Genomic DNA, 15,888 nt, shown 5'->3' on the forward strand with positions numbered 1-15,888 from the left:
CCAGAGCATCTTGGGTGGGTGGAAGTCCTGGGACAGAGCCCCAGGAAGTCCAGGAGGGGAGCAGGTGCCAGGTCCTGGAGAGGAGTCTGCCAGGGACCAGCATAGGGTTTGGATTATCAGCACTTGAAAGCACTGGAAAGCCAAGGAGACAGCCACAGCCTGGCAGAGGGGCCTCCCACCTCTTTCACCTCCCAGATCCCTGAGGGCAGAACCCCAGGGGAGGGGACTCTCAGAGGGCCTGCTGCTGGCTGTGACAGTGACTTCCCTTTCCCCAAGGATCCTGAAGCTTCAGCCCAGCAGGCAGAAGCTGCAGGGTAGAGCGCCCTGCCGGCTCAGCCCTGCCGCTCAGCCTGGCCGCTATGTCCTGTCTCTGATAATCAGCTGTCAGCTGAGCCCCGAGCGGCCGGCGCACCCGGGTTTGTTTGCCAAGCCCGAGTGTTGGAGCTTCCTGGACCCTCCTGCCCTGGAAGGGAGGGGGTCGGTGCCGCAGCAGGCTAGGTGGCATCTCCGGCGGAGAAGGGACAGAATCCCAGGGTGCCTATCCCACGCAGGTCCACTGCCTCAGTGCCCCCATCTCACGGCACTCTCCTTGTCCCAGGCCCGGAGGCAGTCCAGTGGGGGCCACTGGGCAAGGGGCAGAGCCGGGCGGGGTGGTGCACAGCCAGCAGAGGAACGACAGGACGCTGGGTACTCCCTCCCTCACCCACCGCCCCCAACCCGCACCCAGGCCCGATGCAGATATGGAAGGGCGTCGCTGGCTCTAGGGCAGGGAGGTAGCTGCCCCCAATGGACAGAGGCGCTCGGACCCCGAGCACCCAGGGCAGGGCCCGGACCTCCTGACCCCGCCCCCGGGGAGGCCATTCATTTGCATGGCCCCGCCCGAGAGCGGCCATTGGTAGCGGCGGCGGGAGGCCGGGCCTGAGTGGCTGCGGGGCTGCGGGGCGGCGGGGGCGGCGGGGGCGGGGCAGCGCGGAGCTGGGCGCCGGGGAGGTAGTTGCAGACGCCGCGGGACAGTTTCGGCTTAGGGTCTGGGTCTGGCTCCGAGGGCGCGGGGAGCAGGGTGTCCCGGGGCGCGGCGGCTGCAGCGGGAGCGTACTGAGCGCCCGCCAGCCCGCCTGCCATGTCCAGGAAAAAGACCCCCAAGAGCAAGGGGGGTAGCGCGCCCGCTACCTCCGCACTGCCCGCCACCCACGGGTCCCAGCCCGTGCGCCCCGGGACTGCGCGCCCTGGCCCCGAGGCACCTCCCAACAGGCCCCCGCAGCCCGGCCGGTCTTCGCTTGGCGGCGGCGGCGACTTCTACGACGTCGCCTTCAAGGTGAGCCGGGCACCCCCAGCCCCATGCGAGCGCAGCAGGTGGCGTCCGGTCGGAGCCGAGTGGGGAGGGTCCGGGGAAAGGGTGCAGGGCCCTGCAGACCTTTGGCGAGGAGCTGGCTCGAGCGGCACCCCGCAGCTGCAGTTGGCATGGCTGGCGCGGTGCATCACACACACACACACACACACACAGCTGTCAAACCCGGGTTTGGGATACCCAATATATGACAGGGCCTAACCCCTCCCCCTCCCCACCTAGCTGGCATGGCCGGACAAGGGGTCCTGCGGAAGTAAGAGCCTGGCAGGTGTCCTCTCCCTGTTCCCTTATGCTTCTGCCCCCACCCACGCCCATCATTTCCCACATGCTGCCTTCTCTCACCCCCAGGGTCTTTTGGTCTCTTCTCTTTAGGAGGCGAGACTAAGAAGAGGTTTGCCAGTTTGGTGGGGAATGCTGGGGCCTCCTTCAGGCCAAGGCAGAAGCTTGTGAATTGTGGGGGCGGGGGTGGCAGGCCCATCTTTGGGTTTTGGAGCCTTTGGCAACAGGCTGGGGGAGGGGAGGAGAGGGAGGCCTGACTGCCCCTCCCTGTCCACAGACGTGGTCTGAGCCTCTCCTCATGTCAAAATCTGACCTTCACTTGGCAAGTTCCTCTAGAGCCTTGCTGGGATTGGAAGAAGCCCCCTGGCACAGAGGCCCCCCACCCAGGCCTCCCAGCGGTCAACCCTCAGGTTCTGCTCCCCACTAAGCCCCAAATGCTCCCCTTCCAGACCAAGCATGGTGTCCAGGTAGCAGCCCCTGGATGAAGGCAGCTACTCCCACTCCCCACTGATGGAGACAGGCCAATGTTCAGGAGAGGGGACAGAACCTTCTAGAGGTGGAAGATGGAAGTCCAGGCTCTGTGTCTCCCCCAGGCCCTGCTGAACCTGCAGACTTAGGATACCTCCCTCCACTCCTGACCCTCACCCACAGCCCATCTGACCAGGCCAGCTCAGAGAAGACCAGACACCCCTCCGGGTGGGCCAGCACCCAGGTCCCCTCTGCTCTTTCTTTGTGCCCCAGGTCATGCTGGTGGGAGACTCGGGCGTGGGGAAGACCTGTTTACTCGTGCGCTTTAAGGATGGCGCTTTCCTGGCAGGGACCTTCATCTCCACTGTGGGCATCGACTTCAGGGTAAGAGTGGAGGCTGATGTCCCGAGCACTGACTGGGCCCAGCCGATGCCCTGGGCCCCCAACACCAGCTAATAGCTGCCCTGGGCAGCTGGTTCTCCGGTTCTCCATTATCCCTGTGGCACCGACAGGCTCATGAGGTGGAGCTCCTGGCTGGACCACCTGGCTCCCACGGTCAAGGTGGTTAAGGTGAGATGCCTTAACCACCAAGCTGCCTGCCTCCCGACATCTCAAGGTCCTGGAGAGAGGTGGTGGCTGTATACAATCGAAGCAGAGATGGTACCCCTGTGCCTGGGGCTGGCACGACCCTGGGGGCTGTATCTTGTGCACTGGGGGCGGTGGATGCTGGTGTCCCCATGGGAACTCAAGACCCGTGTCCACTCAGGAGGCCAGCATCGCTGCCCCACTGTACAGAGGGGCCCTGAAGTGCCAGGTGGCCTGCCCAGGCCATACCAGACAGATGGCTGAGGCATTGAAGCACACACCCAGTCTCAGAACCAGGGAGAAGTCCCTGCCCTTGGGTGAGGAGGCTTATGGGAAATGCTCCCACCTGGATGCTTTCCCTGGCGGAGCGCCCTCACCACCTCACCCCCTGCTAGAGGGCTATGTCCTGGGGTCCTTCTGGGGTATGTCCCTCGACTCTTGGCTCCCCAAGTGCCCTCCAGCACCCCAAGCAGCCTGTGGGGTCACAGGGGAATGATGGGGGCCACAGCCTTAGGCATGCAGAGCTCAGGCATCAGTCTAAATTCCACGTGCTGAGGTGATGTGTTCTCAGCAAATCCCAAATTTGCATTTTTCTCACCCTTTCATTAGACCCAGTCAGCAGAAGGCTGGCAGGGAGGCTCCTTCTGGGGACTGGGAATGGGGGGCTCCATCCAGTCTGGGGAGCCATTCTCTACCCTATCTGTGGGGGCAGAGCTCCTCAGGTCCTCTGGGATGAAGTAAGGGTTGAGGTGACAGAAGGGGGAGGTTTAGGCCCAGTCCTCTGCCTGTTCTGGCCTCACCTCCCCCCTTCTCACCTCCCTCTTGGCTCTGGGGCAGGTGGTGAGGCTGTGTGGTTCACACCCCTGTTCAGGGTGCCAGGGAAGGCGGGATGTCCTCCCCAGCCTCCCTGCAGCGGGACAGATGGCTGCACCCAGTTCCCTGGAGACCCAGAAGCACCCTGACAGCAGGCGCTGGGTGAAGAGGGAGGTGGTGCTGTTTCCGCTGCCTGGGGCCTCAGCTGGTGGTTAGCAGCTCCTGTCCCCACCCCAGCAGATAGGAACCGGGGTTGAGCCACTCCCTGCCCTAGTCCTGAACTGGGAGGGCCTGGCTAGGGAGCATCATCAGCCAGCAAGCAAGCACATAATGAGCACCCACTGTGTACCAGGCCAAGTTCTGGGCTCTGTGCTTACTGCATGGGGCCCTATCCTCAGGCACCTGCCGTCGGAGCAGGAAGAGAGGCTTTCAAATTACAACAAACACTTTAGCTCGTACCAGGCCAGACTCGTTTCTCAGTGCTTTGCATACAGTAGCTCATAAAGTAATCGGGGCAGCCAAGTGATGAGCACCCTGGCTACCCCTATTTGTGGATGGGGAAACTGAGGCACAGTGTTAGTAATGAGCCTGGGGTCACACGACTTCAAATTAAGTCGTGCAAGTGGCTCTAAGCAAAAGGAGCAGTGTGTGCAGAGCTGTGAGAAGTGCTGGTGGCCTGGGAGAGGGGGCTGGAGCAGGGCCTTGAGACCTAGGAGCAGAGTGCAGGGGGCAGGCGTGCAGTGTGAAGCTGAACCAGCAAGTAGGCTCAGGGAAGCCACCGGGGCTGGGCACCAGGCGGAGGAGGGCAGCTGCGGTAAAGGAGAGGGGAAGGGCTGGGTGCAGGACTCAGTGAGTGACTGGGGTGGGTGGCGACCGGGGGCCCTGCAGGGCAGGGGAGCTGGTGGGGCTGTGTGTCAGGCCTCCAGGAGGGGCAGAGGAAGAACCACCCGGCCCAGAATGGACACAGCTGGCCATGGAGGGCGGCAACCTTCCAGTCCATCAGGACAGCCAGCTAAGCAGGGGCGGCCTGAGCACCCTCTGTGCACAGGTCACCAGGAGGGGCTCAGCAGCAGGAGATGTAGGAGGTATGGGGGAGAGCTGGGTGGACACCAGGACTTGGATTCAAGGGGAAGCGTTACCTGTAGGTAGAGGGCAGTGAGGTAGTCAAGAAACAGGTGGGCCCTGGAGGCAGAGCCAGCTGGGGCCAGGGATAATGAATTAGGGACACACCGGGGTCCCCTCAGTCCCAGGCTCAGTCCTGGCCTGGCACCGCCTGCCTCCCCCACCCTATCCACCCCCTTCCCCCCCATCCCCCACCGGAGGGTGGCACCGGTCTAGCTGCTGCCTAAGATGGTGCACTCGGCCCTGGGCCCTCCTTGGAGCTGGCTGGTTGTGTTTCAGAACAAAGTTCTGGATGTGGATGGCATGAAGGTGAAGCTGCAGGTGAGAGGTGACTGGGGGAGGGGGAATTGAGGGCAGGGGGCACCTGGGAAGGACTGGGCAGCCCTGACAGCTACACTATGCCCTTGCTGCAGATCTGGGACACAGCTGGCCAGGAAAGGTTCCGCAGTGTCACCCATGCCTACTACCGAGACGCTCATGGTGAGCTCATGGGCACCGTACCCTAGCTCCAGGGAGTCGGGGCCACACTCCCGAGGCTTCTGCTTGGAGTAGAGCACCCTGGGTGTGAGTGGGCAGAAGTGTGAAGGGTGCGATGCATGAGGGTGAGGGTGATGGGGAGCTGCTGTGGGCTCTGCAGGTGTCCTCACTGGCCCTCTGCCCCCAGCACTGCTGCTGCTCTATGACGTCACCAACAAGGCCTCCTTCAACAGCATCCAGGTCAGTGGCTTCCTTCCTGGTGGTGGAGACAGGCCGAGATGGGGCCTGACCCCATCCCCAGCCTCCCTCAGGCACAGATGGCATCAGGATCCCAGAGAGTTGAGGTCCCTACTGACAGTGTGGAGAGGAAAAGACTGCCCCTCTGGGCTCCTAATGGCCTAAGTACAGTGGTTCAGGTTGACAATGAGCTGAAGGGGGCTGGGGTGACCTTCTAGTCCACCAGCCCAACTCCTTAGATAAGGTACCTGTTGGATCGCCCCTGCACAGCACATGGGGAGCACTAGTTCAGGGGCCCTCCTGTTAGCCAGACACTGACAGGCACTCTGTGGGGTGTGTCCTGGAGGGGGGCAAGGGGTGCCAGGAGCTCCAGCCTCCAGCCTGTCCTCAGCTCTCCCCCCACAGGCCTGGCTGACAGAGATCCAGGAGTACGCCCAGCATGACGTGGTACTTATGCTGCTGGGGAACAAGGTGGGCACCCCAGCCTGTCTCATCTACCCTGGCTCTACAGAGGGTGGAGGGAGGTAGGGGAGTGAGCTGGGGCCAACTCTCACCAAGACTGCTGTGCCAGGTGGACTCTGCCCAGGAGCGTGTGGTGAAAAGGGAGGATGGGGAGAAGCTGGCCAAGGTGAGCTGCGGTTGGGTGGGCAGCCAGAGTGCCCCTGGGGCTGCAGGGCCTGAGCTGTCCCCACCAGGTTGCCAACGGCTGTTTGCAGGAGTACGGGCTGCCGTTCATGGAGACCAGCGCCAAGATGAGCCTCAATGTGGACTTGGCTTTCATGGCCATAGCAAAGTAAGTCCTGGCAGTTATCAGGAAGACCCCCAGACCCAGCGTCTGAATCCCCTTGTTGGGGGTACTGGCCACCCTATTCCATGGTCATCCCTGCCCCACAGGGAGTTGAAGCAGCGCTGCATGAAAGCTCCCAGTGAGCCTCGCTTTCAGCTGCACGACTATATCAAGAGGGAGGGCCGGGGGGCCTCCTGCTGCAAACCCTGAACCTGGCTGGGGATGGCCACCAGGGTGTTCTCCTGGAAGACTGGATAGAGTCTACACACCCCTGACTTCACCACCCAGCAGCCAGTCCCAGGGTGTCTGTTTCTAGGAATCCCAGGCTGAGCCTTGCCCTTCCCTCGTCTGGGCAGCCATCCAGAGCCTCAGCCCCAACAAACAGGCTTCAGGAAGCCAGAGGGTCCGCAGCCCTCCTTCACCTGCTGCTGAGGGCTGTGCCCCCAAGGCCTTCACAGAAGAGCAACCAACTTCTTCACAGGAGGGCTACCCAACAACGTATAGACTGCCAGGCACCTGGTCCTCCGGACCACGGTGCCCGTGCCCCGTGTACAGTGCCTGAACACCTAGAAAGCCATGTCTGCAGCTGCACATCCTGCCCAGGCAGGATTCCTGCCCACACCTGGGGCAGAGGGCTTCACCACAAATCATATCAAGGACCAGAGCTGCCTGCTACCAGCCCACCCACCAGGAGGCCCTGGTTCAAACATCAACAGGGTCTTTCATGTTACCCTGGAGGATGCCAAGGCTGTGGCTTTGTAATGCAGTGAATAGCATGTGGGAAGCCACAGAAATGTCAGGCAAACCAGGACTGCCAGCCCTCGCCTGCTGACTAGGGCACCATCTCAGCAAGCTGATACAGGGCCTGGGCTTGGCAAGGTCAAGCCAGGGGGGTGGGCAGGGCACTCCACCTTGTACTAAAATCTTGAAGTGTTTTGATTGAGTTTTTGTTTCCAGTCCTAGTGAATAAAGTTGTGTTTTCTGGAATGCCTACCTTGTCCATTGAAAAAAAACAATGCTCAGGGACTGTTAGTGAGGAATTACAGGAATTAAGAGTTCACCACCCACCCCAAGGCAAAGGCACAAAAGAAAACCTATCCTTACAGGTAAAAACAGAGAAGGCTGTCCAAATAGGTGGAAAGTCACTGGCGCGAACTTCCATTTTCATGCTCTGCCCCTAACCGAGACTGCCCAGAGATGACCCAGTCATCCCATGGAGTCCTCTGGGGTGCAAACAGGCATGAAAATAAAGACACGTGTGCTCCAATCAACTCACCACCTTTGCTTTATTGCTAAGCACTTCAGAGACTTATAGATGTCTTTGAGAACAGAATCCAACGAGACCAAGAATCCAGAAGAGACCAAGACTGTGAAACAGATGTGTTGGGCTGGAAAATCCCCTTGACCCACAAGAATGAGGAAACTGTGGTTACTTTGTCTTCCACCCAGTCAGGGCCCGAAGCTCCTGCTACTACCTTATCTTGAAGTGTCAGCAGGAGAAATGGTTGCAGCTGCTCAGCCACCTATCTCTTACCTCAAATCTCCCAAGTGACGAGGACCCCAAGAACTCTTTATTGGGAGGATGAGGGGCGGAGGTCTGTCTTCTGTAGCTTCTTCAGGCTGGCACTGGGCTCATGGACCCTACCTAATTGGGGCCACGGAACTCTTGCCCTGTTTTGTCCAGGGGCCCCAGGGTGACTTCTGCTATTCCAGTACGATCTATTCAGGGAATGGCTGGAATCCCTACATCACCATCATCTTGATGTGGAACTGTTGCAACCTGGAAGCAAACTTAACAAGCAGATTAAAAAGGCAGGGGCCAAAGTTCAGTAAAAGGATTATGGCAACTAGAGGTCCAAGCAGGGGGCAAGAACCAGGTCTCACTTGGTAACATCTCCTTAATTGCAGTCTAGGTCAGCGCTTGGGTTACCCTGTCTGAAGGAATGAAGCCATTTGGCGTGGTCACATTTTCTTGACGTCCTCTTCTACTAGCCCAGAGTTATTGATGTAGGTGCAACATGTCTTGATAACTGCACATACTCCTCCTTGTTTGGCTAGGAGGAAGTCTAAGGCCAGTCTATTAGCCATCACTTTACTAGCCAAGGAACTTAGAGACAATGAGAGTCTGGTGAGTGCATTCCCTGTGGATTCACTCAGGACAGGGCATCTGAAAGATTGTAGAGCACCACTTCACGATAAACAAAGCTTCCCCAAGGGGCCACCAAACCAATGGCAGCTCCATTTTCTGCCGAAAGGAGACCAATTGCCCTTTTGCCCCAGAGGTGGGTGATGTTATAGATGGCAATACCTGGGTTTCTTTGGTTACTCAGTTGGCCTAGTGTTACATTGTCCCGTAAACAGAGCACTGTCTATACAAGGAAAGGCCACAGCTAATCCCAGGAAAGGGAAAGAGGAATTGGGGTTTTTTGAAGAGGACAGTCAGTTTGCACCTGGACCACAAAGGAATAGATGTCTGGGAGGGGCACATGCCTGACATACTGTTGTGGAATTAAACCACTTCAGTAGAGTCTGCCCAAGGGGGGGGGTTCCAGTACAGTTGGAAGAAAGGATCCCACCACTGAATAAGGGTGTATGAGTCTTTTCGAAGGCTTTGGGAGAGGCAAAAAACATGTACTACACGCAGGGAAGATATGTGTTAGACGCTTGGCGCCAGGCCTGTCCAGGAGACACATCCCACCAGCCAGCTGATCTTGGAGGAACCAATGGGTGGCGTTAACTGTTTGATCTTCGCAATTAAAATTAGGGGTAATGGCGGTGATGTCAACTGCTGGTGCATTGCAGAATTTAGTCCAGGCTTCTGGCATGGGCAGCAAGATGAGTTACCTTCATGACAGAGTAGAAGACAAATATGCTTTGATGGGGGGAGCTTTGTGTGCTGGATGCACTAACGAGAGGGGTCAGGTCCAGGCATGGAAGCTGTGCCAAGGGCTGGATGTGGACTGAGGGGAGCAGGGGTTGCAGGACCTTCAGCCAGAGTAAGTTCAAGGTCATCATTACTGGATGTGTAGCTTAGTTCTTTAAGCTTATAGGCGTCGCTTTGAGGATTGGGATGTTAGAACCCAGCACTGAGACAGATTCTCTCCCTGAACAATAATTCTTGAGATTTACTATTGCGTTGGATCCTCACTCCCCTGACATGAATCCCCAAAGGAGGGGGAGAAAAGTTGGGGTGACTAATAACTTCATAATGACATCAGAGTTCTAATTTAGGAAGCAACCGGAATGCAAGTAGTGTTGAAAGAAATCCTGCAGTAAACAAGAGCCCAGTAACAAATATGGGCTCCCAGCCTACCGTCACTTATCTTGCTTTTGTTACCCAGAGAGCCCGAAATAAATTAATGTCAAAGTGAGAGTTTACTTATCAATGCAGTTGTCACTGGCTTGGGGATCACCTTCTTGAAGAGGTATTTGAGGTCTTGGGCAGGTTCACAGGAATAGCTGGGATGTGGGTCTTCAGGTTCCTGTAACAGATCAGTGGAAACAGGTTTAATTCTGGGTAGATGAACCCAACTAGTGACTCCATTAAGTTTAACCACTGTAGGGGTGCTTACCAAAACTTGATAAAAGACTGTTTTGCTTTGGGAGTAGCTGGTCACCAGGGGACTCATTTTCCAGGTCTTTAAGAGCACCCAGTACCCAGGGTTTACACTGGAGTAACTGGGGCTGTTATCTGGGGAGAGCTGAACTGTTTCCATTCTTGAATAGCCCCCTTCCGACCTGGCCCAGGTTAATAATGTATTTAAGGTGTGCCTAGCTTTCTCAGCTGGTTACCATGTCCAGGGTGAGGAATAGCCTACCATGTCATTTCAAAGGTGCTCAACCTAGTTATTTTAGGGGCTGCCCCGCTGGCAGCAGGTGGCACCACCTGCTATTACCAGGTTCTGATATTTCCTGCTAAGAGCTTACCCAAGGTTTTCTTTAGGGTATGACTGGTCTGTTCCACCTTTCCTGAGGACTGAGGTCTGCAGGACAAATAAAGGTAGTATCTATTTCCTAGGGTCTTTTGGGTAACCTTTGCTATGAATTGAGGGTCCACTGTCAATCTGGAGGTGTCAGGGCAACCCAAACCTAGGGATAATTTCCTTCAGAAGTGCTCTAGCCACTTCAGTTGCCTTTTCTCTCCTAGTGGGAAAGGCCTCCACCCATCCAGTAAAACTAGCCACAAAGACTAATATTTGAAGCCCTGGAAAGAGGCCATCTGAGTGAAATCCATTTGGCAGTCCTCTCCTGGGAGAGGCCCACGTTGCTGGACTGGGCTAACAAAAGGGGGGTGGGGTTTGAGATGCCCTCCTTATTTATGGGTGGCACAGGGCACAGGCTCAAGTAACCCTTTAACATCTGGGAGTCATTTTCTCATGAAAAGCCAGAAAACCACTGTACACAGTATCCTTCCCCAGATGGAGAAAAATCACGTAGCCCTTTGATTTTCCATTGGCCAGAAAAAGCAATTTTTGATGCATCACCAGCCTTCTGTTCCCTTAGTTCACCCTTTTTCTTGCGCCCAGGTTTCCTCAGTAGTACCTGGGCATGTTGTAAGGGGTAAGGGATGGGATTGTCATTTGTTGTATCAGGACTATCTCTGCTTCTCCTTCTGCCCTATTGTTCCCTTTGATAATTTGGGAGATTCCCTTTTGGTGTCCATGGCAGTGAATGACTGTTACTTGATTTGCTTGGTTTTTGAGCTGCCTCTGTGAGATCTCAGCCCCATACTTTACAGGGGAATATTTTGCATTCAAGTCCTCTTTCCATATAGCTCCATTGGCATGTAGAACAAGGTAGGCTTATTTAGAGTATGCTTACAATTTTTCCTTCCCCTAGGATTAAGGTTTGGGTTAGAGTTCGGCCTTCTGGGCTGCCATGGGCAGCAAAAGTTTTCACCTCTATGATGCTCTACCCTCCTGAGCCCGTCCTTAATGAACTGCCATCAGTAAACCATTCTTCCTCAGGATTATCAATGTCTTGATCTGTCATATCAGGCCTATAGGGATAAACCTGGTCAAGGTAGGAATGTATTACCTTTGGGATTTCAGCAGGCATCAGTGTAGTTGGGTTGAGGGTGTAGCAAGTTAATTTTATTGACATAGAGTTGATTTACAATGTTGTTAGTTTCTGGTGTACAGCAAAGTGATTCACTTATATGTATATACTTTTCCATCTTTTCCGTTATGGTTTATTACAAGATACTGAATACAGTTTCTTGTGCTATACAGTACCCTGTTTATCTATTCTATATATTAGTTTGCATCTAACCCCAAACTCCTAGTCCTTCCCTCCCCCAAGCCACCACAAGTCTTTTCTCTGAGCCTGTTTTTCACAGATGTTCCTTTGTGTAGTTTGGATTCCACAAATAAATCATATGGTATGTCTAACTTACTCCGCTTAGTATTTCTAGGTCCATCCATGTTGCTGCAAATGGCATTATTTCATTCTTTTTAATGGCTGAGTAGTATTCCATTGTATATATCTACATCTTTATCCACTACTCTACTGGACATTTAGGTTGTTTCCACGTCTTGGCTGTTGCAAATAGTGCTGCAGTGAACACTGGGGTGCATGTATCTTTTCAAATTATAGTTTTGTCTGGGTATATGTCCAGGAGTGGGATTGTAGGATCCTATGGCAACTGTAGTTTTAGGAACCTCCATACTGTTTTCCATAGTGGCTGCACCAATTTACATTCCCACCAACAGTGTTAAGAGGGTTCCGTTTTTCTCAGTGTTGGGAGTTACCTCTGGGGAGTCAAGTAAACCCTGGTACTTAGTACAGTGGCCTCCAGTTAGCCAGTGGTGGCCTTTGATCTCTAGAAACCTTTGTACTTGATGTTGGGGGGCGGGGGTCTGGACTTCCAGTGGCCGTCCAAGGTAAGCTTGTTAGCTTCTTCCACTGATAAAGTGGTGGCAGCTGCTGGCCGAAAGCAGCCAGGCCAACCTCAGGGCACACCATCTAGTTGTGTGGAAAAATAGCCTATTGGCCGAGGAACTTCTAGTTTCTTTTAGGTCGCCCAGAGCTTTTAGGGGGTTAGGACTTCTTACAAAATGAATGGCTTTTTAAAACTGAGGAGACCCAGAGCAGGAGCTTTAATGAGGACCTGTTTGATACTATTAAAAGCCTTTTCCTGTGTTCCTCAGCCCGAAGTAATGGTTCGGTATCTGGGCTTTTAATGGCTTCATACAGGAGCTTAGACATTAGCCCAAACCCTGGGATCAAGAGTCAGCAAAACCCTGCCTTTTTACCTTTGTAAAAAGGTACAAAGAAACGTCTTTGGGGCACTTAGGCCTAACATACTCATTTCTATCTTGCGACAGCTGTCTACTTCCAGGGTTTATAATGTGTCCCATGTATTTAACTTGTTGCATTGAGATTTGTGCCTTTTTCTGGGAGATCCTGTAACCCTGGACCTCAAGGAAATTAAGAACTTCAATGATGTTCTCACTTGAGCCTCCACGGTGGGGCTACATATTAATATATCATCTGCATGCTGTAGCATAGCCCCTTTTAGGCCTATTTCCCTTGGTTCCTTTCCCAGGGCCTGGGCAAACACTGTGAGCTGCCCCCAAACCCATGGTAGGTAGTGTTGTCCAGGTGTATTGTTGCATCTGGCCCGAGTGGGGGTTAGTCCACTCGAAGGCAAACAAATATTGTGAGGGATGAACTGGGATGTAAAAGGCGGCATCCTTGAGGTTGAGCACAGTAAACCATTTAGCATTTACAAGGTCTTGGGCTAATATATTATAAGAATTGGCCACAAGGGGGAGTATAGGAACCACTGCCTCTTTTACTGCTGAGGTCTTGCAACACCCTATATCCCCCCATTAGGCTTAACTGACAAAATAGGAGTATTGCATTGAGACTGACAGGGAACCAAGAGGCTATGTTTTAAAAATTTATGTATGAGGGGTTGTAACCCCTTTTTTGCCTAACCTAATGGGGTACTAGTCTCTGGTTAGGGTAAGCAGCTTCTGGCTTAAGGCTAGTTTCTGCAGGTTGGGCATTTATAGCCCTCCCAGGGACTCCTTTGTCCAGTTTGCTGCAAGGTTCACTGCTTGTAGAATATCGCTGGGAACAAGCCCTTGCTCCTGTGTTGATCTGCCTTAGCCAGGGTTAAGATAAGGGGCTGCTCTGCTCGGGGCCTCCTAACAGTATCGCCTTGAGGGAGCCCAGAAGATCTCTCCCTAGTAGTGGGGTAGGATACTCAACTAAAAAGGCATGTTCAAAATGGCCAGTGAGAGCCCCAGAGAAGTGAAGGGTACGAGGCTTTCCATTGACACCAGTCACTGCAGTTTTTAGAGGAAAGAGGCCCAGCGTGAGAAATCAGGGCAGAGCAAGTAGCTTCTGTATCAATTTAAAAAATTGATCTTACCTGCCACCAGGGGCTCCTCAAAGGAGATAGACATCTTGTGGGGACGGGGGGAACCGCCAGAATCCCTGGGCTGCTTCAGTTATCCAGCATGGCCATCTCAGGAGCAGGAGCCCCCATTCCCCTTGGGGACCAAGGGCAGTCCCATCTCCAATGACTGGTCTGTTTGCAGACTGGGCAAGGCCCGGGAGCTTCTTCTGGTACTCATGCGCCCAATGGTCAGGTGACTTGCATTTAAAGCATCCCCCCTTGGTCTTGCCTCCGGACTGATGGTTGAACCTTCTTGCCCCCTTTGGGTTGCCCTGAGGTTGCAAGGCACGGCTGACAGCAACAGCTATCAGTTTAGCGTGAGCCTCGGCGTGCCTTTTTCCATGTTGAGTTCTATCCTCTTCCTCAGTTTGATCTCCATTATAAAATATTCCAAAGGCCACCTCTAGGAGTTTGTGGGCCTAACTAACTTTTGGAGTTTTTGCCTAATATCAGGGGCAGCAGGGACTGAACCCTGGGAGCAGAGAGATCTGTTAGCAAATTTTCTAAAAAGCCTCCACAAGCTGTCCCTGAAAGAGAACAGGGCTTTCTTCTTCCTCTTGGGTCACTTCCTCGACCTTTTCATAATTGACTGGCTTCCAAATGCACTTTCTCGTTCCTTCTAATAGGCACTGGACCTCGTGATTCCTGGCCTTCCCCCCCCCCCCAGGCAATTATAATCCCAAATGGGCTTATGATTTGGGACATAAATGTTGGGCTGGTCCCTGGCAAACTGGTCGGCGTACACCTGTGCTGCTGCCCATATCCTCTGCTTCTCCTCATGGGTATAGCAGGTAGGTAAGATCATTTGGACGTCCTTCCAAGTTAAATCAAGGGCCAGGGTTAGGGCCTGAAATCCCCCGTGAACCTACTAGGGTCTTCAGAAAATTGGCCCAGTCTTTGTTTGCATTGGGCTAAATCGGTTAAGAGGAAGGGCGCATGTACTCTTGATTGTGCCTTTGCCATATGCCACTTCCCTAAGTGGGCGTATTTTCCCTGGTCCTGGGCGATAGGAAGTTCCACTATGGCTTACTCCAGCAGGACCAGCACTTTCAACCTGGGGTATCGTTGGGTACAGAAGAGCATAGGGAAGAAGGGTTTGGGATTGGCCAAGGGAATCCGGAGAAGTACAGGTACTTGTAGAGTAGAAAAGGCTCTGTTTCCCCCTTAAGAGTTGGAATGTAGCTAAAAGAAGACTGTCTAGAAAAACGGGAGGGTTCTCTGATTCCCCACGTCTCGTGATTACAGGAGCTGCACAGAGTGGGATTACTGGAGTTGGGCGCACTGGAAGGTGGCACGAGGGCAAAGGAGTGTCGGTAGATGGCGAGATAGGAGACTAAGCAACAGAAGAGTCCAAAGTCATTCACCCTGCTTTCTTCGTAACAAAAATAAAACCTGAAGAGTCCTGTGAATTCTACCCGACATAGCACTGGATTTCGCAATGTTGCGGGAGCAGTTTAGGAATGAGGTTCAAGAAATCCTTTCCCCAAATGGTGCAAAATCCCAGCTTCCCGCCAAAGAGGGAAGCCTTAGAAAAGAAAGGCAGAGAGAGGGAGAAGCCAGAGGTCTCCACGCGCAGCTGGGCAAGGCCCATGATCTACCTTGAATCCAGGGATCCGAGTCAGGGGACCAAGGCCCCTAGACTGATGCTGATTTACCTCAAGGTCTCCAGCCGGATCACCGACAGTCCTGAAAGTCAGAAACCGCCCAAATGCAGACAGATGCCCAATCCTGCCATTTCCGGCAAGACCTGTTTTCACCCCCCAGGCCCTTCCATCAAGAAGGCGCACCCTAAAGCCTCAGTCTTGCAAAATAATCAGACTGCGCGTGCAGTTTTCATGCGAGGTGTCAGAAATTAAAGCAATTCATCACAGGCTCGGAACTGAATTTGGGAAACCAGGCCCAGCCCAGCCTTACCTATACAGGGAAACAGATCTGGAGATTGCGACTTCCCGACGGAACTGGGGTCAGAAACGTGTAGAATGCTGAGGACCAAGATGGGTTTCAGGCGGAGGCTGGACCCGGGGTCTAGGTTGGCAGGTTTGGGCCACTTCCCCAACCCGCTCTGGGCCCGGTTCCTCCCTTGACCGTGACGTACGGAAAAACGAAAAACAAACCTTACGACCTCGTACTTGATTCGGAAAGAACGCAGAAGCCTGGGGCTCAAGCTTTTATAGAAACTGCTCCACCTCTGCGATTGGGCAATCCCAGCGGAAGTATCTTCCCTCTTCACCGCTGATACGCTCCTTTCTCTACTCTCCAAGTCTCCACCAATCGAGCCTTGACATTTCTTTTGGGGGCGGTCTCCCTGACCTGACACCCGAAGCTCCACCCTTTTGCAGAGGCCATTGAACTTAACTGTGAGCG

The 15,888-nt window shown here is 54.1% G+C and overlaps 1 protein-coding gene, 1 long non-coding RNA gene and 1 other non-coding gene across 11 annotated transcripts; 1 reads left to right on the forward strand and 2 right to left on the reverse strand.

Annotated features, from left to right (window-relative positions):
- The first annotated feature begins 514 nt into the window (after nt 1–514).
- Nucleotides 515–7,173, forward strand: RAB26 (RAB26, member RAS oncogene family). Of its 9 annotated transcripts, none has more exons than XM_049698800.1 (9): nt 515–1,315; nt 2,369–2,479; nt 4,895–4,936; nt 5,029–5,095; nt 5,253–5,332; nt 5,735–5,800; nt 5,901–5,967; nt 6,046–6,122; nt 6,224–7,173. In XM_049698800.1, the coding sequence occupies exons 1-9, from the start codon at nt 1,121–1,123 to the stop codon at nt 6,257–6,259; spliced, it is 741 nt and encodes a 246-aa protein (XP_049554757.1). In that variant the 5' UTR covers nt 515–1,120; the 3' UTR covers nt 6,260–7,173. The 9 variants fall into 9 exon arrangements, with proteins under 9 accessions (XP_049554757.1, XP_049554755.1, XP_049554756.1 ...); XM_049698798.1 differs by having other exon boundaries at nt 5,901–5,957; XM_049698799.1 differs by having other exon boundaries at nt 5,280–5,332; nt 5,901–5,957.
- A 212-nt stretch (nt 7,174–7,385) lies between these two features.
- Nucleotides 7,386–15,881, reverse strand: LOC105748030 (uncharacterized). The gene is made up of 2 exons (XR_007471994.1): nt 15,439–15,881; nt 7,386–15,210 (listed from the first exon to the last, which is right to left on the reverse strand). It is a non-coding gene; the product is annotated as an uncharacterized LOC105748030 (long non-coding RNA).
- LOC117201552 (small nucleolar RNA SNORD60) lies at nt 15,316–15,398 on the reverse strand. The gene has a single exon (XR_004483616.1). It is a non-coding gene; the product is annotated as a small nucleolar RNA SNORD60 (small nucleolar RNA).
- Nucleotides 15,882–15,888: the final 7 nt, after the last annotated feature.

This window comes from Orcinus orca, chromosome 16, assembly GCF_937001465.1.
Source record: "Orcinus orca chromosome 16, mOrcOrc1.1, whole genome shotgun sequence".
Taxonomy (NCBI): domain Eukaryota; kingdom Metazoa; phylum Chordata; class Mammalia; order Artiodactyla; family Delphinidae; genus Orcinus; species Orcinus orca.

Coding starts and splice junctions, on each gene's coding strand:
- RAB26 (XM_049698791.1), top strand. CDS start 1,121: ATGTCCAGGAAAAAGACCCCCAAGAGCAAGGGGGGTAGCGCGCCCGCT. Junction 2,480..4,894: donor CTGTGGGCATCGACTTCAGG/GTAAGAGTGGAG, acceptor GTTGTGTTTCAG/AACAAAGTTCTGGATGTGGA. Junction 5,333..5,734: donor CCTCCTTCAACAGCATCCAG/GTCAGTGGCTTC, acceptor CTCCCCCCACAG/GCCTGGCTGACAGAGATCCA.